General features: G+C 40.8%; 1 protein-coding gene across 3 annotated transcripts in view; it reads right to left on the bottom strand.

The window, feature by feature from the left end:
- Nucleotides 1-23,060, bottom strand: part of NEK1 (NIMA related kinase 1) — a 215,009-nt gene that overhangs the window by 96,005 nt on the left and 95,944 nt on the right. The window contains exon 18 of one of the 3 annotated variants that reach the window (XM_032634870.1): nucleotides 7,683-8,221. The exons of the other annotated variants lie outside the window; for them this stretch is intronic. Coding sequence (XP_032490761.1) covers nucleotides 8,165-8,221 — 57 coding nt within the window. The 3' untranslated portion in view covers nucleotides 7,683-8,164. Of the gene's footprint in view, nucleotides 1-7,682; nucleotides 8,222-23,060 lie in introns of those variants that run through there. 3 annotated transcript variants of the gene reach the window in all.

The raw sequence follows: 23,060 nt of genomic DNA, 5'->3' as shown, positions 1-23,060 counted from the left end.
TTTTTCTTCTTTGACTGCTATGGCTAAAACTTACAAAACTATGTTGAATAATAGTGGTGAGAACGGACAACCTTGTCTTGTTCCTGATCTTAGTGGAAATGGTTTCAGTTTTTCACCATTGAGAACAATGTTGCCTGTGGGTTTGTAATATATGGCCTTTATTATGATAAGTTCCCTCTAGGCCAACTTTCTGGAGGGCTGTTTCATAAATGGGTGTTGAATTTTGTCGAAAGCTTTTTCTGCATCTACTGAGATGATCATATGGTTTTTATTCTTCAGTTTGTTAATATGGTGTATCACATTAATTGATTTGCTTACATTGAAGAATCGTTGCATATTTGGGACAAACCCCACTTGATTATGGTGTATGATCCTTTTAATGTACTGTTGGATTCTGTTTGCTAGTATTTTGTTGAGGATTTTCGCATCTATATCACTATGTTCATCAGTGATACTGGCCCGTGGTTTTCTTTCTCTGTGACACCATTGTCTGGTTTTGGTATCAGGGTGATGGTGGCCTAGTATAATGAGTTTGGGAGTGTTCCTCCCTCTGCTATATTTGGGAAGAGTTTGAGAAGGACAGGTGTTACCTCTTCTCTAAATGCTTGATAGAATTTACCTGTGAAGCCATCGAGTCTTGTGCTTTTGTTTTTTGGAAGATTTTTAATCACAGTCTCAATTTCAGTGCTTGGGATATGTCTGATTATATTTTCTATTTCTTCCTGGTTCAGTCTTGGAAGGTTGTGCTTTCCCAAAAATTTGTCCATTTCTTCCACATCGTCCATTTTATTGGCACAGAGTTGCTTGTAGTAATTTCTCATGATCCTCTGTATTTCTGCAGTGTCAGTTGTTACTTCTCCTTTTCCATTTCTAAGTGTATTGATCAGTCTTCCTTTTTTTGTTGATGAGTGTGGCTAATGGTTTATCAATTTTGTTTTCTTCTCAAAGAACCTGCTTTTAGTTTTATTGATCTTTGCTATTGTTTCCTTCATTTCTTTTTCATTTATTTCTGATCTGATCTTTATGATTTCTTTCCTTCTGCTAACTTTGGTTTTTTTTTTTTGGTTCTTTCTCTAATTGCTCTAGCTGTAAGGTTTAGGTTGTTTATTTGAGATGTTTCTTGTTTCTTGAGGGAGGATCGTATTACTATAAACTTCCCTCTTAGAACTGCTTTAGCTGCATCCCATAGGTTTTGGGTCATCATGTTTTCATTGTCATTTGTCTCTAGGTATTTTTTGATTTCTTCTTTGTTTTCTTCAGTGATCTCTTGGTTATTAAGTAGTGTATTGTTTAGCCTCCATGTGTTTGTATTTTTTACAGATTTTTCCCTGTAACTGATATCTAGTCTCACAGTACTGTGGGCAGAAAACATACTTGATACGATTTCAATTTTCTAAAATTTATCAAGGCTTGATTTGTGACCCAAGATATGATCTATCCTGGAGAATGTTCCATGAGCACTTGAGAAGAATGTGTATTCTGTTGTTCTTCGATGGAATGTCCTATAAATATCAATTAACTCCATCTTGTTTAATGTATCATTTAAAGCTTGTGTTTCCTTATTTATTTTCATTTTGGATGATTTGCCTCTTGGTGAAAGTGGGGTGTTAAAGTCCCCTATTGTGATTGTGTTACTGTCGATTTTTCCTTTTATGGCTGGTAGCATTTGCCTCACATACTGAGGTGCTCCTATGTTGGGTGCATAAATATTTACAATTGTTATATTTTCTTGGATTGATCCCTTGATCATCATGTAGTATCCTTCTTTGTCTCTTGTAATAGTGTTTATTTTAAAGTCTATTTTGTCTGATATGAGAATTGCTACTCCAGCTTTCTTTTAGTTACCATTTGCATGGAATATCTTTTCCTCCCCTTCACTTTTAGTCTGTATGTGCCCCTAGGACTGAACTGGGTCTCTTGCAGACAGCATATATATGGGTCTTGTTTTTGTATATATTCAGCCAGTCGATGTCTTTTGGTTGGAGCATTTAACCCATTTACATTTAAGGTAAGTATCGATATGTGCATTCCTATTACCATTTTCTTAATTGTTTTGGGTTTGTTATTGTAGGACTTTTCCTTCTCTTGTGTCTCCTGCCTAGAGAACTTCCTTTAGCATTTGTTGTAAAGCTGGTGTGGTGGTGCTGAATTCTCTTAGGTTTTGCTTCTCTGTAAAGGTTTTAATTTCTCTGTCGAATCTGAATGAGATCCTTCCTGGGTAGAGTCATCTTGGTTGTAGGTTTTTCCCTTTCATCACTTTAAGTATGTCTTGCCACTCCCTTCTGGCTTGCCGAGTTTCTGCTGAAAGATCAGCTGTTAACCTTATGGGAATTCGCTTGTATGTTATTTGTTGTTTTTCTCTTGCTGCTTCTAGTATTTTTTCTTTGTATTTAATTTTTGATAGTTTGATTAACATGTGTGTTGGCGTGTTTCTCCTTGGATTTATCCTGTATTGGACTCTCTGCTCTGCCTGGACTTCATTAACTATTTCCTTTCCCATATTAGGGAAGTTTTCAACTATAACCTCTTCAAATATTTTTTTAGTCCCTTTCTTTCTTTTCTTCTTCTGGGACCCCTATAATTCAAATAGTGGTGTGTTTAATATTGTCCCAGAGGTCTCTGAGAGTGGCCTCAATTCTTTTCATTCTTTTTTCTTTATTCTGCTTTGCGGTAGTTATTTCCACTATTTTATCTTCCAGGTCACTTATCTGTTCTTCTGCCTCAGTTATTCAGCTATTGATTCCTTCTAGAGAATTTTAAATTTCATTTATTGTGCTGTTCATCATTGTTTGTTTCCTCTTTAGTTCTTCTAGATCCTTGTTAAAAGTTTCTTGTATTTCCTCCATTCTATTTCCAAGATTTTGGATTATCTTTACTACCATTACTCTGAATACTTTTTCAGGTAGACTGCCTATTTCCTCTTCATTTGTTGGTCTGGTGGGTTTTTATCTTGCTCCTTCATCTGTTGTGTGCTTCTCTGTCTTCTCATTTTGTTTGACTTACTGTGTTTGGGGTCTCTTTTTCGCAAGCTGCAGTTTCATAGTTCCTGTGGTTTTTGGTGTCTGCCCCCAGTGGCTACGGTTGTTTCAGTGGGTTGTGTAGGCTTCTTTGGAGGGGACTAGTGTCTGTGTCCTGGTGGATGAGGCTGGATCTTGTCTTTCTGGCGGGCAGGTCTGTATCCAGTGGTGTGCTCTGGGGTGTCTCTGAGTTTATTATGATTTTAGGCACACTCTCTGCTAATGGGTGGGATTGTGTTCCTGTCTTACTAGTTGTTTGGCTTAGGGTGTCCAGCACTGTAGTTGGCTGGTATTTAGTGGAGCTAAGGCCTAGCACTGAGATGGAGATCTCTGGGAGAGCTTTCACCGTTTGTTATTATGTGGAGCTGGGAGGTCTCTGGTGGACCAATGTCCTGAACTTGGCTCTCCCACCTCAGAGGCACAGACCTCACACCCAGCCAGAGCACCAAGACTCTGTCAGCCACACAGCCCAGAAGATAAGGGAGGGAGGGGGAGGGAGAGAGAGAGGGAGAGGGAGGGGGAGGGGGGGGGGGGGGGGGGGAGAGAGGGAGAGAGGGAGAGAGGGAGAGAGGGAGAGAGGGAGAGAGGGAGAGAGGGAGAGAGGGAGAGAGGGGAGAGAGGGGAGAGAGGGAGAAAGAATGAAAAAATAAAGTTATTAAAATTAAAAAAGTAATAAAAAAAGAAATAAGAGAGCAACCAAACCAAAAAAACAAATACACCAATGATAACAAGCGTTAAAAACTATACTAAAAAACAAACAAACCAAAAATACGGACAGACAAGACCCTAGGACAAATGGTAAAAGCAAAGCTATAAAGAGAAAATCACACACTGAAGCATACACATACACACTTACAAAAAGAGAAAAAGGAAAAAAATATATACATCATGGCTCTGAAAGTTCATCTCCTCAATTTGGGATGATTCGTTGTCTATGCAGGTATACCACAGATGCAGGGTACATCAAATTGATTGTGGAGATTTAATCCACTGCTCCTGAGGCTGCTGGGAGAGATTTCCCTTCTCTTGTTTTGTTTCGCACAGCTCCTGGGGTTCAGCTTTGATCTGGCCCCCGCCTCTGTGTGTAGGTCGCCTGAGGGCAATCTGTTCTTTGCTCAGACAGGAACTGGGTTAAAGAACGCTGATTAGGGGCTCTGGCTCACTCAGGCAGTGGGGAGGGAGGGGTACGGAATGTGGGGGCTAGTCTGGGGCGGCAGAGGCGGCGTGACATTGCACCAGCCTGAGGCACTCCGTGGTGTTCTCCCAGGGAAGTTACCTGCGCCTGGATCACAGGACCCTGGCAGTGGCGGGCTGCACAGGCTCCCAGGAGGGGAGGTCTGGAGAGTGACCTGTGCTTGCACACAGGCTTGTTGGTTGCTGCAGCAGCAGCCTTAGCATCTCATGCCCGTCTCTGGGGTACGCGCTGATAGCCGTGGCTTATGGCCTGGAGCTCATTTAGGCAGTGCTCTGAATGCCCTCTCCTCACACACCCCGCAACAATGGTCTCTTGCCTCTTAGGCAGGTCCAGACTTTTCCCTGGACTCCCTCATGGCTAGCTGTGGCACACTAGTCCCCTTCAGGCTGTCTTCACACAGCCAACCCCAGTCCTCTCCCTGGGATCTGACCTCTGACGCCCAAGCCTCAGCTCCCAGCACCCGCCTGCCCCGGCGGATGAGTAGACAAGCCTCTCCGGCTGGTGAGCGCTGGTCGGCAGCGATCCTCTGTGCGGGCATCTGTCCACTTTGCCCTCCGTACCCCTGTTGCTGTGCTCTCCTCCGTGGCTCTGAAGCTTCCCCTCCACCCTCCTTGTCTCCACCAGTGAAGGGGTTTACTAGTGTGTGGAAACCCTTCCTCCTTCACTGCTCCCTCCCACTGGTGCAGATCCTGTCCCTATTCTTTTGTCTCTGTTTTTTCTTTTTTCTTTTGCCCTACCCAGGTACATGGGGTAGTTTCTTGCCTTTTGGGAGGTCTAAGGTCTTCTGCCAGCGTTCAGTAGGTGTTCTGTAGGAGCTGTTCCACATGTAGACGTACTTCTGATGTATCTGTGGGGAGAAAGGTGATCTCCACGTCTCACTGCTCCGGCATCTTGAAGGTCTCCTAGGTAAGGTTTTACCAGCACAGCCTCGCCCATTTGCTTTGGCTTTCACTGCCACGGCAGAGTTGAGTAGTTACTCAGGACAGCCTATGGGCTGCAAAGCCTAAAACACTGACTATCTGCCCTTTTACACAGAAGGTCTGTCTATCCCTGCACTACAAAATCATCAAATCCACAAGTATTACATAAAGTAAAGCAAATACTAATATGGGATTTAAAAACGAACAAACAGCAAAGCAAAATAGCTAGAAGAATGATCTCGAAAGTCAGACACACTGGGCTTGCATGCTGCCTCTGGACATACCAAGTGATCTCAGGCAAACTACTAATGACTGAGTCAGTTTCACAACCTGTGACCTTGGAATAAAAATCCCCACTGCAGAGAATTACTGTCAGGATTAGATTCTAAGTAACTTTAGTTAATTTTTATAAATACTGCTCAGAGAAAAACAAACAAACCACCTGGCTTGAAGTGTTACTTGTTAAGAGTTTCCTTAACCTGCATTTTTTTAAAATTTCAAATTACCTGAACAGGGAAAATTTTAAATTCGCATACAAGCATATGAAATTACTCTGAAATCCATGATTACTTTAAATTACAATTCAATCCAAAAATTATTTATGTCCCAAATGCTTATTCATAGGTCAGGGACTTGGATTTCATTTTGCCACAGAAACAATGTTGTAATCATTATGATTTCCCAAAGCAGTTAATAAAATTTACTGATCAAATAATTTAACTACAGCAGTTTCCCAATTCCAGAGGATCAATCTTTAAGACTCAGAACTTATTCTTAACTGTTTAGGTTTGATTATTTATAATGAGATTGTAAGTATTAGAAAACACATATTAGGTTTAAGATATGTATCTGTCACAATACCTTTAAGACTCCTCTTCATTAGCAAAATGGATATTTTATGACTGGTTATAAGGACAAACCACAGTGTAACATCTATACATTTTCAAACTGTACAAACAAATCATGAGTATTAATATTTATCAGTGGAAAAATGTTTATTATGTGCTGCCTTAAATCACTGGTGTTAATATATTTTTCTTGACGAGTCAGGGTTATTACCATAAATATCCATCACAGTCCTGTGCTATAGGTACAGTTGTTACATAAATACCTCAGTATTTACAATGCTGAATGCTGTCAGAGTCCAAAAATAAGCATTAATGACCACTATGAAAGTAGCCCCCAAGTAACACCAGTTTCTCCTCATTCATCACATCAAGGTCTCTGTTGATCCATCTCTCCCTGATTGTGGAATGTTGTAAATATCTGACAACATAGTGCATGTCTAATGCAAACTGTCTGACAAAGAAAATTATTAATCTTGCCAAAGATGAAGGGTTTCATGAAGATGATAACAATGATACTGGAAAAATTTTCAAATCACATGCAAAACCGTCTACAAATACAACAGGATTAGATAAATTAAGTGAATTTTTAAAAAGTGCACAGAATGATGATGTTGGTCCTTCAAAATATTATTGGTATTAAAAAATTCAGGGCTTCCCTGCAAAATATTATTGGTATTAAAAAACTCAGGGCTTCCCTGGTGGTGCAGTGGTTGAGAGTCCACCTGCCAGTGCAGGGGACGCGGGTTTGTGCCCCAGTCTGGGAGGATCCCACACGCCGCGGAGCGGTTGGGCCCGTGAGCCATGGCTGCTGGGCCTGCGCGTCCGGAACGTGTGCTCCGCAACGGGAGAGGCCACAACGGTGAGAGGCCCGTGTACAGCAAAAACAAAAACAAAAACAAAAAAACACATAAAAAAAATTTCAGAAACGATCTTTGGAAAACTGCCAAAATCTCAGCCATTTTTGCAAGAAACAGCCATCTTTTATAATACAGTTATAAAAACAAACGTACAAACATTTTGAAGTGAAGGGTATACCATCTTTCATCAGTTCTAATATGAACAGTGTTCACATTTTAACATCTCTGAAATGGGGTGCATCTTACAATCAATAGCATCTCTATGATCTGTTATAATCTTATAAACTGTGGGCCAGGCAGCAGTTACAACATAGATGTTACTGCCAGAGAATGTATGAGCTTTGTCAATTTTTTATTTCTTGGTGTCATAACTGGAAAACCTCAACTCCTCAGTTTTAAATTAAAAAAATCACGTACTGGCTTGTTCAAGAGGAAACAGGAGCCTAGCAGTTGTTGAAAACCTTCCATTGATTCCCTCTGATAAGAGCAAGAAAGCACCAGCACCAAAGCCTGCAGACTGGTGCTGACGCCCTGAGAGAAAATTGGGGTTCTCTTTTAAGAATCGCTGAAATCTCAGTGCACTTGGTGGCACAGAGGATAACATTATTTGAGAAAACATGAACGTCAATGATCCTAATTTTAAAAACGAATGATTGGAAAGTCAAAGTATGAAAGTAGATTTAGGAATGAATACCTTTACTGATTTATTTCATTCATATTTTCCTTTGTATGGATGCTCAAGAATAACATAATAAAAAAAATCCAAAAGACTTATTTCAACAAGTATAAAATAAAAAGGTTAAGTGATAAAAAGCATTGTATCAAGTTAAACTGGCAAGATATTTTCTCTTTTAGTCATATATAAAATAACAATATGCCTTATAGTTGTATCTTAGATTTGATAAAATACATATTGCATTCATTATACAATTCTAACAGAAAAATTATAATCCTCCTCAAGTTAGTTACTTTCAGAATCAATATGGATTTGGAAGTATATCCAAAATTCTGACAAACGTAAGACAAAATAATTTTAAAATTTCATTTTTCAAGATAAAATCCCAATCAAACCCTTTTTCCACTCTTTACTACAAAATGTGGGTCTCTATTTTAGCTGGATTTACTTTAAGTGGCTTTACCCAACATGAATGCTGCTGGGCTAAGGAGGGTCTCCTACACGAGACACGGGGCTGAATGACTCAGCACCTCATGCTGAGTGAGTGACAGTTCCCAGGCTCCTGGCTGTTTTCAGAGGAGACTGCAAGGCTCTCCCTGAGGCCTCTCCTCCCTCAGGTTCCCCGGATGATTCATTAGAGCTGATAAACTCTCAGAGCGGCCACGTCTCCCTGCTCCAGGCTGTGCAGCATAAACGTGCAGTACAGACCTGTGGCACAGAATCAATCGTTTTCCCATGGCAATAACGGGATGTCTACTCTTTGAAGATACACGAGGCTGGCAAAATCAGAAAGCTTTAAGTAAACTACCTAAGATGCTATGCAAATTAACAGTAATTATTTCTAGAGTTAATCGCCATCTCCTCCTCAGCAGGAAACAAATGCAGTGGCAGTAAAAACATGTCTACCTTCCCCCTGAATCTCTCCCACAGCTTCAGCCACAGTCCCCAAGCCAGCAAGGCAACAGAAAGGTACCGTGAACTCTCTCACGAAGATAAGGCAGATGGAATCTCAGTAGAAACTAGAAACAGCGTTTTCTGGGAACTGCACGTAGTCTGGTATGGTCGAAGCTGAAGGGATGAAGAAGGGAACAGGAAAATCAAGAGCAGTAAGAAAGACAAAGGGTAGACCCCTTGTGCTAAGCTACCAGGTTTAATTTATCCTCTAAACAATAAACAACCACTGAGTAATTCCAAGCATATGGGCAATGTGTTCCATGTGGCTTCAGAAAGATCACCTTAGCAGCCCAAGCCAAAGATGCATTAGAAGGATCCTTAGTTAGAAGCGGTGAGATGAAAAGACTAACAAGACATAAGGATCTCAATGAACAAGGGCAAAAATAACAAAAACAGAAAGGAGGAGGTGGCTACGGGATATTCAGAAGGCAGAAAACGCGATCTGGTCGCTGACTGGCTACGAGTTGGGTGGGACGTGACAAAGAGAAGATGCTACAAGATGGCTTTCAAACCAGAACCCAAAAGTCAAGACATATTTGATGGTGATTCTCTGCAGCAGGATGGGTACTACAGGAAGGGCCATGGGTCTGAAGACAATGAAGTGAATTTAGTTTTGGAAATAAAAGAATGAAGTACAGAAAGCTCTAGTCCCGGGTAAGATGGAAGCACACACACCCCCTTTCCCAATGAACACATGATAAAGTGCAGGCACATCTGGGGACCCTGAAAAGTAAACAGAGGCAGGCAGACTTGAGAATGCCAGAGCTCAGAGTACCTGTAAATGCATGATGAGGGTACCACACTTTTAAAACTGCGGTATCTTATGACCTAAACCTAACTTGGCGAAAACGCCGAAACTGAGCACTCTGGTAACAACAGCAGTAACTCTGGTTATCTCTTCCAGTTCCAGAGTGTGGGGGGAAACTTAAGGAGAAAGTAGGAAATGTTCCAGTTTTTTTCTTTCTGTCTCCTTTTCTTCTTGTGCTGCAGCCCCCAGGAAAGCTCACTGCTGTGGTGGCAACCAAGACAGCAAGAGGAGCTTCTGGGAACTACAATGGTGAGGGGGGGACCCTTTGTCTCCTGTGACGATGATACTCCAAAAGCCAGAGCAGGGCTTCCCTGGTGGTGCAGTGGTTGAGAGTCCGCCTGCCGATACAGGGGACACAGGTTCATGGCCCGGTCCAGGAAGATCCCACATGCCGCAGAGCGGATGGGCCTGTGAGCCATGGCCGCTGAGCCTGCGCTCCACAACGGAAGAGGCAACAACAGTGAGAGGCCCACGTACTGCCAAAAAAGAAAGAAAACCAGAGCAAAGTCTGTGGCCTCTGCCTCTCTCTTTCTCTCTCTGCCTCTGTCTGTCTGTCTGTCTGTCCTCCCACTGCTTCACTCTAGGAGTGAGGGAGCCCTAGGTATGCGAGGCCTCAGACTGAGAGGTGAGCCCAGGGAAAACGCGGGCATCAGACCAACGGCGCACTGTGGGGCTCCGGAAAATGGCCCCAGAGTTGTTATAAAGTCCTGGGGTTGCCTGCATCCGTGTGTGGACAAGACCCTGCTCTGCAAGAGCACAGGGCTGGCCGAAAGACTTCCACCCAAACGCCGGGCAAACAATACTGCACAGTGCACACGAGGGACAAAAGGAAAACAGGAATGTGAAGTCTGACCCCGACAGGTCAACTGCCTGCTAAAACAAATAAAATCAACAGCCTCCATAAAATTTAAACAAAATCCAAAGTCTAATAATGTCATATTCCAAATGTCCAGGGTGCAACTCAAGATTAATCAGCACATGAAAAACGACAAAAATCTCAACCTACCTGGGAATATACAATAGACAGATAATGATTAGACGAAAGAGATGATATAATTATGGGACAGAAACTTCAAAGAAACTATTTTAAAAGTATTTGAACAGCAATCAAGTGGTGAAAAAAGGTTAACACAGAAAATACTAGCAGGGAAAGAAAAGAAACAAGGAAAAACCAAATGAAAACACAAGAAATGAAAAAATAAAATTACTAAAATAAAACCCTCCCTGGCTGGACCAAATAAGCAGAATAAAGATGAAAGGGGAAAGAGGAAGTGAATCTGAAAACAACAGAAATTAACCAATCTGAACAACAGAGAAAAAAACTGTAAAAAACAAAACAGAGCTTCACAAACCTGTGGAACAAGAACAAAAGGTCTAACATTCATGTCATCAGAGAACCAGAGAAGAGAAAGAGCACAGAGCTGAAAAAAATATTTGAAGAAATCATGGCTCAAAAATGGCATAAGGCATAAATCTACAAGTCCAAGAAACTTAGCAAACCACCAACAGAATAAACCTAAAGAAATCCATGCCCAGAGACAACTTAATCACACTGCTGGAAACTACAGACAAAGAAAGAATCTGGAAGCATCCAGAGAAAAATAAGACATACCTGCAGGAGAAAAAAAGGTGAGGATTTCTCTTCAAAAACTATGGAGGACAAAAAGCAGTGAAGTAACTTTTTAAATGAAAATAGAAAAGAACTGTCAACCCAAAATACTACACCCATCGAAAATACTGCTTAGAAATAAAGATGAAATAAAACTAAGAGGACTTATAGCCAACAGACCTAACCTAAAAGAACTGCCAGTCTTTCTGCGAGTAGGTGCGCGATCAAGCGACTGTGTGCGTGCCGCATGGTGCTGGTCTCCGTTGCCGCTGAGAAGGAAGCACAGGCGGCAGTGGAGGCAGGAGAGCAGGCAGCAGCCAGCCGGGCCTTGGCAGCTCCCTGTGTGCAGCGGGCGGCGACCTAGACGGCGCATGGTGGTGCTAGGTCTCGCGGCAGCAGCGGCCCAGCTGTTGGCAGCGAGCCACCCCAAAACACACCACCAGACGTGGACCTACCCACCAGAAAGATAAGATCCAGCCTCATCCACCAGAACACAGGCACTAGTCCCCTCCACCAGGAAGCCTACACAACCCACTGAACCAACTTTGGCCACTGGGGACAGACACCAAAAACAACGGGAACTACGAACCTGCAGCCTGCAAAAAGGAGACCCGAAACACAGTAAGATAAGGAAAATGAAAAGATAGAAAAACACACAGCAGATGAAGGAGCAAGATAAAAACCCACCAGACCTAACAAATGAAGAAAAAATAGGCAGTCTACCTGACAAAGAATTCAGAATAATGATAGTAAAGATGATCCAAAATCTTGGAAATAGAATAGAGAAAATGCAAGAAACATTTAACAAGGACCTAGAAGAACTAAAGATGAAACAAACAACGATGAACAACACAATAAATGAAATTAAGAACACTCTACATGGGATCAATAGCAGAATAACTGAGGCAGAAAAACGGATAAGTGACCTGGAAGATAAAATAATGGAAATAACTACTGCAGAGCAGAATAAAGAAAAAAGAATGAAAAGAACTGAGGACAGTCTCAGAGACCTCTGGGACAACATTAAACACAGCAACATTCGAATTATAGGGGTTCCAGAGGAAGAAGAGAAAAAGAAAGGGACTGAGAAAATATTTGAAGAGATTATAGTTGAAAACTTCCCTAATATGGGAAAGGAAATAGTTAATCTAGTCCAGGAAGCACAGAGAGGCCCATACAGGATAAATCCAAGGACAAACACACCAAGACACATATTAATCAAACTGTCAAAAATTAAATACAAAGAAAACATATTAAAATCAGCAAGAGAAAAACAACAAATAACACACAAGGGAATCCCCATAAGATTAACAGCTGATCTTTCCGCAGAAACTCTGCAAGCCAGAAGGGACTGGCAGAACATATTAAAAGTGATGAAGGAGAGAAAACTACAACCAAGATTACTCTACCCAGCAAGGATCTCATTCAGATTTGATGGAGAAATTAAAACCTTTACACAAAAGCAAAATGTGAGAGAGTTCAGCACCACCAAACCAGCATTACAACAAATGCTAAAGGAACTTCTCTAGGCAAGAAACACAAGAGAAGGAAAAGACCTACAATAACAAACCCAAAACAATTAAGAAAATGGAAATAGGAACATACATATCAATAATTACCTTAAATGTAAATGGATTAAAGGCTCCCACCAAAAGACACAGACTGGCTGAATGGATACAAAAACAAGACCGAAATATATGCTGTCTACGTGAGACCCACTTCAGACATAGAGACACATACAGACTGAATGTAAGGGGATGGAAAAAGATATCCCTAAAAGAACTAAAGAAAGCTGGAATAGCAATTCTCTTATCAGACAAAACAGACTTTAAACTAAAGACTATTAGAAGAGACAAAGGAGGACACTACATAATGATCAAGGGATCGATCCAAGAAGAAGATATAACAATTATAAATATTTATGCACCCAACACAGGAGCACCTCAATACATAAGGCAAATGCTAACAGCCATAAAAGGGGAAATCGAAAGTAACACAGTCATAGTATGGGACTTTCACACCCCACTTTCACCCATGGACAGATCATCCAAAAGGAAAATAAATAAGGAAACACAAGCTTTAAATGATACATTAAACAAGATGGACTTAATTGATATTTATAGGACATTCCATCCAAAAACAACAGCATACACATTTTTCTCAACAGCTCATGGAACATTCTCCAGGATAGATCATATCTTGGATCACAAATCAAGCCTTGGTAAATTTAAGAAAATTGAAATTGTATCAAGTATGTTTTCCGACCAAAACGCTGTGAGACTAGATATCAATTACAGGAAAAGATCTGTAAAAAAATACAAACACACGGAGGCTAAACAATACACTACTTAAAAACGAAGTGATCACTGAGGAAATCAAAGAGGAAATAAAAAAATACCTGGAAACAAATCACAATGGAGACACAACGACCCAAAACCTATGGGATGCAGCAAAAGCAGTTCTAATAGGGAAGTTTATAGCAATACAATCCTAGCTTAAGAAACAGGAAACATCTCGAATAAACAACCTAACCTTGCACCTCAAGCAATTAGAGAAAGAAGAACAAAAAACCCCCAAAGTTAGCAGAAGGAAAGAAATCATAAAGATCAGATCAGAAATAAATGAAAAAGCAATGAAGGAAACAATATCAAAGATCAATAAAACTAAAAGCTGCTTCTTTGAGAAGATAAACAAAATAGATAAACCATTAGCCAGACTCATCAAGAAAAAAAGGGAGAAGACTCAAATCAATAGAATTAGAAATGAAAAAGGAGAAGTAACAACCGACACTGCAGAAATACAAGAGATCATGAGAGATTACTACAAGCAACTCTATGCCAATAAAACGGACAACGTGGAAGACATGGACAAATTCTTAGAAATGCACAACCTGCTGAGACTGAATCAGAAAGAAATAGAAAATATGAACAGACCAATCACAAGCACTGAAATTGAAACTGTGATTAAAAATCTTCCAACAAACAAAAGCCCAGGACCAGATGGATTCACAGGCGAATTCTATCAAACATTTAGAGAAGGGCTAACACCTATCCTTCTCAAACTCTTCCAAAATATAGCAGAGGGAGGAACACTCAGAAACTCATTCTTCAAGGCCACCATCACCCTGATACCAAAACCAGACAAGGATGTCACAAAGAAAGAAAACTACAGGCCAATATCACTGATGAACATAGATGCAAAAATCCTCAACAAAATCCTAGCAAAAAGAACCCAACAGCACATTAAAAGGATCATACACCATGATCAAGTGGAGATTATTCCAGGAATGCAAGGATTCTTCAATATATGCAAATTAATCAACGTGATACACCATATTAACAAGCTGAAGGAGAAAAACCACATGATCATCTCAACAGATGCAGAGAAAGCTTTCGACAAAATTCAACACCCATTTATGATAAAAACCCTGCAGAAAGTAGGCATACAGGGAACTTTCCTCAACATAATAAAGGCCATATATGACAAAACAACAGCCAACATCATCCTCAGTGGTGAAAAACTGAAAGCATTTCCACCAAGATGAGGAACAAGACAAGGTTTCCCACTCTCACGACTCTTATTCAACATAGTTTTGGAAGTTTTAGCCACAGTAATCAGAGAAGAAAAGGAAATAAAAGGAATCCAAATCGGAAAAGAAGAAGTAAACCTGTCACTGTTTGTAGATGACATGATACTATACATAGAGAATCCTAAAGATGCTACCAGAAAACCATTAGAGCTAATCAATGAATTTGGTAAAGTAGCACGATACAAAATTAATGCACAGAAATCTCTGGCATTCCTATACACTAATGATGAAAAATCTGAAAGTGAAATCAAGAAAACACTCCCATTTACCGTTGCAACAAAAAGAATAAAATATCTAGGAATAAACCTACTTAAGGAGACAAAGGACCTGTATGCAGAAAATTATAAGACGCTGATGAAAGAAATTAAAGATGATACAAATAGATGGAGAGATATACCATGTTCTTGGATTGGAAGAATCAACATTGTGAAAATGACTCTACTACCCAAAGCAATCTACAGATTCAATGCAATCCCTATCAAACTACCACTGGCATTTTTCACAGAACTAGAACAAAAAATTTCACAATTTGTATGGAAACACAAAAGACCCCGAATAGCCAAAGCAATCTTGAGAACAAAAAACGGAGCTGGAGGATTCAGCCTCCCTGACTTTGGACTATACTACAAAGCTACAGTAATCAAGACAGTATGGTGCTGGCACAAAAACAGAAACATAGATCAATGGAACAGTATAGAAAGCCCAGAGATAAACCCATGCACATATGGTCACCTTATCTTTGATAAAGGAAGCAGGAATGTACAGTGGAGAAAGGACAGCCTCTTCAATAAGTGGTGCTGGGAAAACTGGACAGGTCCATGTAAAAGTATGAGATTAGATCACTCCCTAACACCATACACAAAAATAAGCTCAAAATGGATTAAAGACCTAAATATAAGGCCAGAAATTATCAAACTCTTAGAGGAAAACATAGGCAGGACACTCTATGACATAAATCACAGCAAGATCCTTTTTGACCCACCTCCTAGAGAAATGGAAATAAAAATAAACAAATGGGACCTAATGAAACTTCAAAGCTTTTGCACAGCAAAGGAAACCATAAACAAGACCAAAAAGACAACCCTCAGAATGGGAGACAATATTTGCAAATTAATCAACTGACAAAGGATTAATCTCCAAAATTTATAAGCAGCTCATGCAGCTCAATAACAAAAAAACAGACAACCCAATCCAAAAATGGGCAGAAGACCTAAATAGACATTTCTCCAAAGAAGATATCCAGATTGCCAACAAACACATGAAAGAATGCTCAACATCATTAATCATTAGAGAAATGCAAATCAAAACTACAATGTGATATCATCTCACAGCAGTCAGAATGGCCATCATCATAAAATCTGGAAACAATAAATGCTGGAGAGGGCGTGGAGAAAAGGGAACACTCTTGCACTGCGGGTGGGAATGTGAATTGGTACAGCCACTATGGAGAACAGTATGGAGGTTCCTTAAAAAACTACAAATAGAACTACCATATGACCCAGAAATCCCATTACTGGGCATATACCTTGAGAAAACCATAATTCAAAAAGAGTCATGTACCTAAATGTTCATCCCAGCTCTATTTACAATAGCCAGGAGATGGAAACAACCTAAGTGTCCACCATTGGATGAATGGATAAAGAAGATGTGGCACATATATACAGTGGAATATTTCTCAGCCATAAAAAGAAACAAAATTGAGTTATTTGTAGTGAGGTGGATGGACCTAGAGTCTGTCACACAGACTGAAGTAAGTCAGAAAGAGAAAGACAAATACCGTAAGGTAACACATATATATGGAATATAAGGAAAAAAAAATGTCTTGAAGAACCTAGGGGTAAGACGGGAAGAAAGACACAGACCTACTAGAGAATGGACTTGAGGATATGGGGAGGGGCAAGGGTAAGCTGTGACAAAGTGAGAGAGTGGCATGGACATATATACACTACCAAACGTAAGGCAGATAGCTAGTGGGAAACAGCCGCATAGCACAGGGTGATCAGTTCGGTGCTTTGTGACCACCTGGATGGGTGGGATAGGGAGGGTGGGAGGGAAGGAGATGCAAGAGGGAGGAGATATGGGAACATATGTATAACTGATTCACTTTGTTATAAAGCAGACCCTAACACACCCTGTAAAGCAATTATACTCCAATAAAGATGTTAAAAAAAAAAGAACTGCGAAAGGAATTTCTTCAGACAGAGAGAAATTATATAAGAAGAAACTTGGATCATTAGGAACGAGTGAATAGCAAGAAAAACGGTAAATATTTGTGTAAATATTAGAAAGTATTCCTGTCCTATTGCCTTCTTAAACATGTTTGAAGTTGTAAGAAAAATTTATAAGACGGCCTAATGAGGCTTTAAATTTATGTAAACGTAATATATAAGACAACTATGGCATAAAGCGGAGAGGGTAAGGGTACCTACATGATGGAAAAATTTCTACATTCCAAATTGAAACAGTAAAATAGCGTTTACAGCTGACCCGGGAACAACAAGGGGTCTGGGGCACCGACCCTTCATGCAGTTGAAAATGAGATAACAAATACATGTTGTTAAAAGCCACTAACTTGTGGTAATTTGTTACACAGCGAAACAAAAACAAAAACAAAAACGAACCCCTCCAGTAATATGAGAAACAAAAAGAGATTACATTTTGGTAAGAAAGGTCAATTCACTCTAAAACCCCAACGATTCTAAATGTGTATGCTCTCTAAAAAAAAAAAAAAGAAAGAAAGAAAGGAAAAACTGACCAAACTAAAAGGAGAAACAGATAAATCTATAATTATATCTGAAGGCTTCTACTCTCCTACCTCAGTATCAAACAATGTTGGCATAATGTCAGCATGGATTAAGTACTAAAAAGCATCAACTCACTGGATCTAATTGAAACATATAGCACTCGACCAAACCACAGCAGGGTACACATTCTTTTCAAGTGTATGTGGAACATTCACAAAGATAGATCATATTCTAGATCAAAGTACAAACACTAACAAATGTAAAATGACTGAATGAAGTCCTACAAAGTATGTTCTCTGATCATAAAATAAAACCAGAAAACAGTAACAGAAAAAAGTAGGAAAATGTCCAAACACTTGGAAATTAACCCATTTCTAAGTAATCCTGGGCCAAAGAGGATGTTTCAAGGGGAAATTACAATAAAGTTTGAACTGAATTAAAATGAAAATAGAACACAGAAAAATTTGTGGGGTGCAACTAAAGCAGTGCTTAGAGGGAAATTTACAGCATGCAATACCAATATTAGAAAAGAAAAAAGGTCTCACCCTCAGCTATCTAAGCTTCAACCTTAAAAGACCAGATAAGAGCAAAATAAACAGAAATCAAGCAGAAGGAAGATAACATTGTGAATGTACCTTATGCTACTGAATTGTATATTTTTAAATGGTTAAGACAGAAAATTTTATGTTTTGTGTATTTTACCACACTAAAAACATATTCTTTCATGGATCATAGGTCTAAAGGTTAAAAGTAAAACTATAAAAATTTTTTGAGGGCTTCCCTGGTGGTGCAGTGGTTGAGAGTCCGCCTGCCGATGCAGGGGACACGGGTTCGTGCCCCGGTCCGGGAGGATCCCACATGCCGCTGAGCGGCTGGGCCCGTGAGCCATGGCCGCTGAGCCTGCGCGTCCGGAGCCTGTGCTCCACAACGGGAGAGCCCACAACAGTGAGAGGCCCACGTACCGCAAAAAAAAAAAAAATTTTTTGAAAAATAGGAGCAAATTTTCATGACTGCTGGATAGGCAGAGAGTTTTTAGACATGATAGAGTAAAAGCATGATCCGTAAACAAGAAACCTGAAAACGTACACTTTATCAAAGTTAACATCTTGCGCTCTGTGAAAAATATTGTTAAGAGAATGATAAGCCAAACTGCCACCTAGGAGAACATATTGGCAAATCACTTACCCAATAAAAGATTTGTCCAGAATATAAAGAACTCTCAAAACAAAACAGTAACAACACAACACAATTAATATGGACAAATTACTCAGACACACGGTTCCCTAAAGAGGATATAAGGATCACAAATAAGCACATGAAAAGGGATTCAACATCATTAACATTTAGCGACATGCAAATCAAACAACAATGAGATACCCCTATACATAGATTAGATGACCAAACTAAAGGACACAGACAATACCGAATGCTGATGAGGATGTGGGGCAACGGGCGCTCTTGATCACCGATGCTAAGAAGGCAAAAAGGTGTGAGTGCTCTGCCAAATGGCTGACTTTTGAAAACTCAAGGTAAGTCTACACTTACCATATGATCCAGAAAAGCCACTCTTGGGCATTTACCCTAGAGGAACAAAAACTTACTCTTTTCCAAACACCTGTAAATGAATGATCAAAGCAGCACTGATTATTAATTAACAAAAACTAGAAACAACCCAAATGTCCCTCGGTGGGTGAATGAATAAATGAACTGTAGCACATCCATACAATGGAATACCACTCAACAACAAAAAACAAAAAGTTACTGATACATGCAACAACTTGGATGAACAGCATCAAGGTGAATGAAAGAAGCCAACCGCTAAAGGTTACATACTATTATATATACCACACACAAATAGCATATAAGACATTCTTGAAGAAAAGACAAAGCCATAGTAATGGAGAATAGACAGTGGCTTTCAGGGCATTAGGAGTGAGGGGACAGCATGACTATGCTGAGAGAGAGCACGAGAGAGTTTTGGGGTGATGGAATGGTTCTGTATCCTGACTGTGGTGGTGGGTACGTGAATTTATACTTGTGTTAACATTCATAGAACCGGAAAAGAAAAATAAAGTTAATGTTATTGTATGATGATTTACATAATAAAAGGAAAATTTTAAAATAAGGTACCAATGTGACCGCTAGGAAATGATGTCCAGAAAGCAGCTAGACAGGATGGAAGTTAGGAGGGTAGTCTGCGTAACTGACAGAGACTTTGAGGTCACCAGTCCCTTGTAGAATAGTGAGTGAGATCACCCCAGGGTATTAACTTACAGTGAAAAATAGCCAAGGACAGAACCCCAGGAAATATCAGCCTTAGAAACTACGGAAGAAGAGAATCCTGTAGAAGAAGATATTAAGAAATAATAATCAGAAAACTAAGGGATAAAGAAAGAGAATTTGGTGTCACGGAAGGCAAGGAAGAAATTTTGAAGAAGTAACTCATGAGATCAAATGTCACAGAAAGGTCAAGTAAGATAAAGATTTAAAATACTCGATTATATTTGGCAGGATGGACATCGGTGACTTTCAACAGGATTTCAACAGGATTTCAACAGGATTATGAATAGCGGGTAAGCAACGACAGAGAACAGAGCTTCATTCATTTGAGGTGTCTGGCCATGAAGAGGAGGAAGGAGCCGGGAACGTGAGAAACATGAATATATTTATGGGCTATGCCAGGAGAGATGGGAAGTTCAGAAAAGGGAGGAAACAAGTGATAGAGTAAGGAGGACCCTTGAGGAAACAGACAGCATGGCCCAGAAAATAAGGCCATGAAAGCGTGGGCTCTCAAGTCAGACTGCAGGGATTCAAACACGATGTAATCTATCATTTGGCTGCTGTAAAGCTCAAGCTATCGCTTTAGCTTCTCCACCTCTGCCTCAGTGAGATGTAACATGGGAAGACGACAGAACCTGCCTCAGAGCACTGCTATGACAAGTGAGTGAGTACAGGTATAGAGCTTAGAACTAAGGCTGACACATAAGCACCCAGTAAACGACCAATGTGAACAATTACCAGCATTAGAATCACCAAATAGGATGGAACAGGAAGATTACTTTTGAACAGAGGAAGTTATATCCTTCTCTGAGACTGGAGAAAACAAGGATAGATTGGGCACAATTATGCATAAGTTTATAAGTATGGAGGCAGAAAATGTGATGAAATGTGGGATTTTTAAGCCCAATTTTCTCTGTGATGTAATGATTATCTTCACAGAAAGGGAAGAAGGATGAAACCATGGAGGAAAGTCCCCACTGTGGGCAACAGGAGAGGCTGCTGACCACGGAGATTCAGAGGACAGCCGAGAAGGACTGACAGCTCTGCTGAAACCAGAGCCATAAACCCATCTGACACTAGTCACCACAGCTTTAACTTTCTCCAGCAGTGTTCAGAAGTCTTAGAGTAAAAACAGTCACCAACTGAGTTACACGTAATAAAGAGGGATATGCCCACTCAGACAGAAGGGCTCTGTGGGAGCATGGGGAGCATATAATTGAGGGAATTTAATGATCGGCTACTCCCATGAGCTTTAAAAGCATCTCTTTTAGAAACTACACAAATGCCCATCAACTGAGGACTGAACAAATAAACTGTAGTACATCCACACGATGGAATATGACTCAGGAATAAAAAAGAACTACTCATACACACCAGCCTCAAAACTCCATATACTGTATAATAATTTTACATGACATTCTAGAAGAAACAAGACCACAGAGGCAGGAAGCAGACCGGTGGTTGCCTACAGCTGGTAGAAGATTGACTGTCACAGGGCACAAGGAAACTTCATCCTCCAGTGTTACTGAGACACAACGGACTTACAACACGGCTAGTTTAAGGTGTAAAACATAATGGCTTGATACACGCATGTACTGAGAAAGGATCACTATGGTAAGTCTGGTTATCATCCATCATCTCACATACCGACAGCTTTTTCTCTGGTGGCAAGAGGAGCAACCTTTGAAGAAATGATGGAATGGTGCTGTCCTGTGGTTGTGGCAGTGGTTACATGACTACATACACCTGTCAACACCATCCAGATACACTCCCAACACTGGTGAATTTCACTGTATTTAAACTTCATGTTAATACAGCTGACTTCTTACAAGGCTCTGTGTGGACGCCTGGGCTGCGTGCTCCACCACCAAGCACGGGCTCGAGACAGCTCCTCCCCGTCACCTTGTCTACATCCCCAGACGCGGCCTCTAAGTCACAGGCAAAGGGACTGTGGCGGGCAGAACCTGGAGAAGACCCCAAAGGCTTCCCGATACCCACACCCACTCCCCAGGTATGCAAGTCTGATGGGTTGTAACCCCAGGATTAGGTCACGATAAATGGGATGAGGGGTGTTAAACCAGTGAGCTGACCATTAAATGCAGTTTTCCTGGCTGGTTGTAGAAGCGGCAGGTGGGGGGTTGATGTACAGGGAGTTCTTTGACGCTGAGATGAAGGGGCCACATGGTCCCAGTCAAAGCTCTCAGACAGCGAGGCCTGAGTTCCACAGCAGCAGGGAGGGAAGTCCTGCCAGCACCCTGAGGGGTCGGTGAAGGTGGCTGAGCCTCCAGCTGAGGACACAGCTGTTGACACATCCACCTCAGCCTCAGGAGACCAGGAGCAGAGAACTGTTAAAACGTGCCAGAGTCCTGGCCCGGAGAAACTGTAGGTCATAAATTTGTGTTGCTTTAAGCCACTACATTATGGTAATTTGTGTTATACAGCATGGAAAAGGAGAGGCCAATTTTAAACAAACCCTCTACCTCATCATAAAAAAGTTCCAATTTAGAACTTAAAATTGTGTGAACTTAAAATCTTAAAATCCCCACAGGTAACCTCAGCTTTCGCCTCTGTTCTTTACCTCACGCTTCCAGAATATATATTCTTGTCTAACACCAGACTCTAAGTTATTCCAGAGAGAAACTATATCTGAGTAAGCTTTAATTAAGTCATCTTTAATCAATTAATTAACCTATTACCCCCAAAGTGTTTAACACACTGCCTTGTTGTTATATTAGTGAATAAAGAAAGTAATATACGATGTATCCACCCAAATATACTGAAAAGTAAAAATTCTTCACTTTTTAGCCACATTTTTCTAAAGTAAAGTTTCACGTACACATATAGTCATGTAGGGAATGAAGAAACTCTATACAGGTTAACAAAACGAACCTTGGAAAGTCATATAAAAATCACTGTCAAAAATGCACTGATTTCTAAAGCACATCTTTTAAAAATGATAAAACAACAAAATGAAAATACTAATATCTGATTGCAGTGAGACCATGGCCTCCCCTTCTTCCAAAATTCTACACTTGAGAAGTTGTTAAGTGAATGCATACCAGCACTCCCAAACAAGTGAAACTCTGGGTAGTCCCAAGAACAGAAGGAACCCAGAGGTAAGGAAAGTACACACGTGGGTTTAAGATGAGAAGCGTCATGAGCACAGCCTGTAGGGAAGAGGCCTCGGCAGCAGATGTGAGCAACAGGAGACTGCTCTGCAATGAGCTGGCAGCCGGGGCACGAGGGGAACAGCAGCAATGGCACTTAAAGAAGAGGTCACCCAGCACACTGTCCATCTCCACGAGCAGCTCCCTTCAGACACGAGTAGTGAGAGAGCCCGGACCGAAAGGCCAGGCCGATGCTCCAGGTGACCGGTGACACCCAGGAAGGTGGGGTCTCCAATGCCCAGAAAGTAAGCTGCTACGTATTTGCCTGGCCGAACAGCAACGTGTCCCACCCATCCTCTACTGTGATGAAAAAACTGAACAGAGGAGAGGTCAGCAACACGTGCCCATCTCGCCAGGGGGCCACCCAAACAGAGGCAACGAAGGGTAAAATAGACA

The sequence above is a fragment of the Phocoena sinus genome, chromosome 6 (genome assembly GCF_008692025.1).
Source record: "Phocoena sinus isolate mPhoSin1 chromosome 6, mPhoSin1.pri, whole genome shotgun sequence".
NCBI lineage: Eukaryota > Metazoa > Chordata > Mammalia > Artiodactyla > Phocoenidae > Phocoena > Phocoena sinus.
The sequence above is the reverse complement of the archived record's forward strand: the minus strand, read 5'-3'. Positions and strand labels throughout refer to the sequence as shown.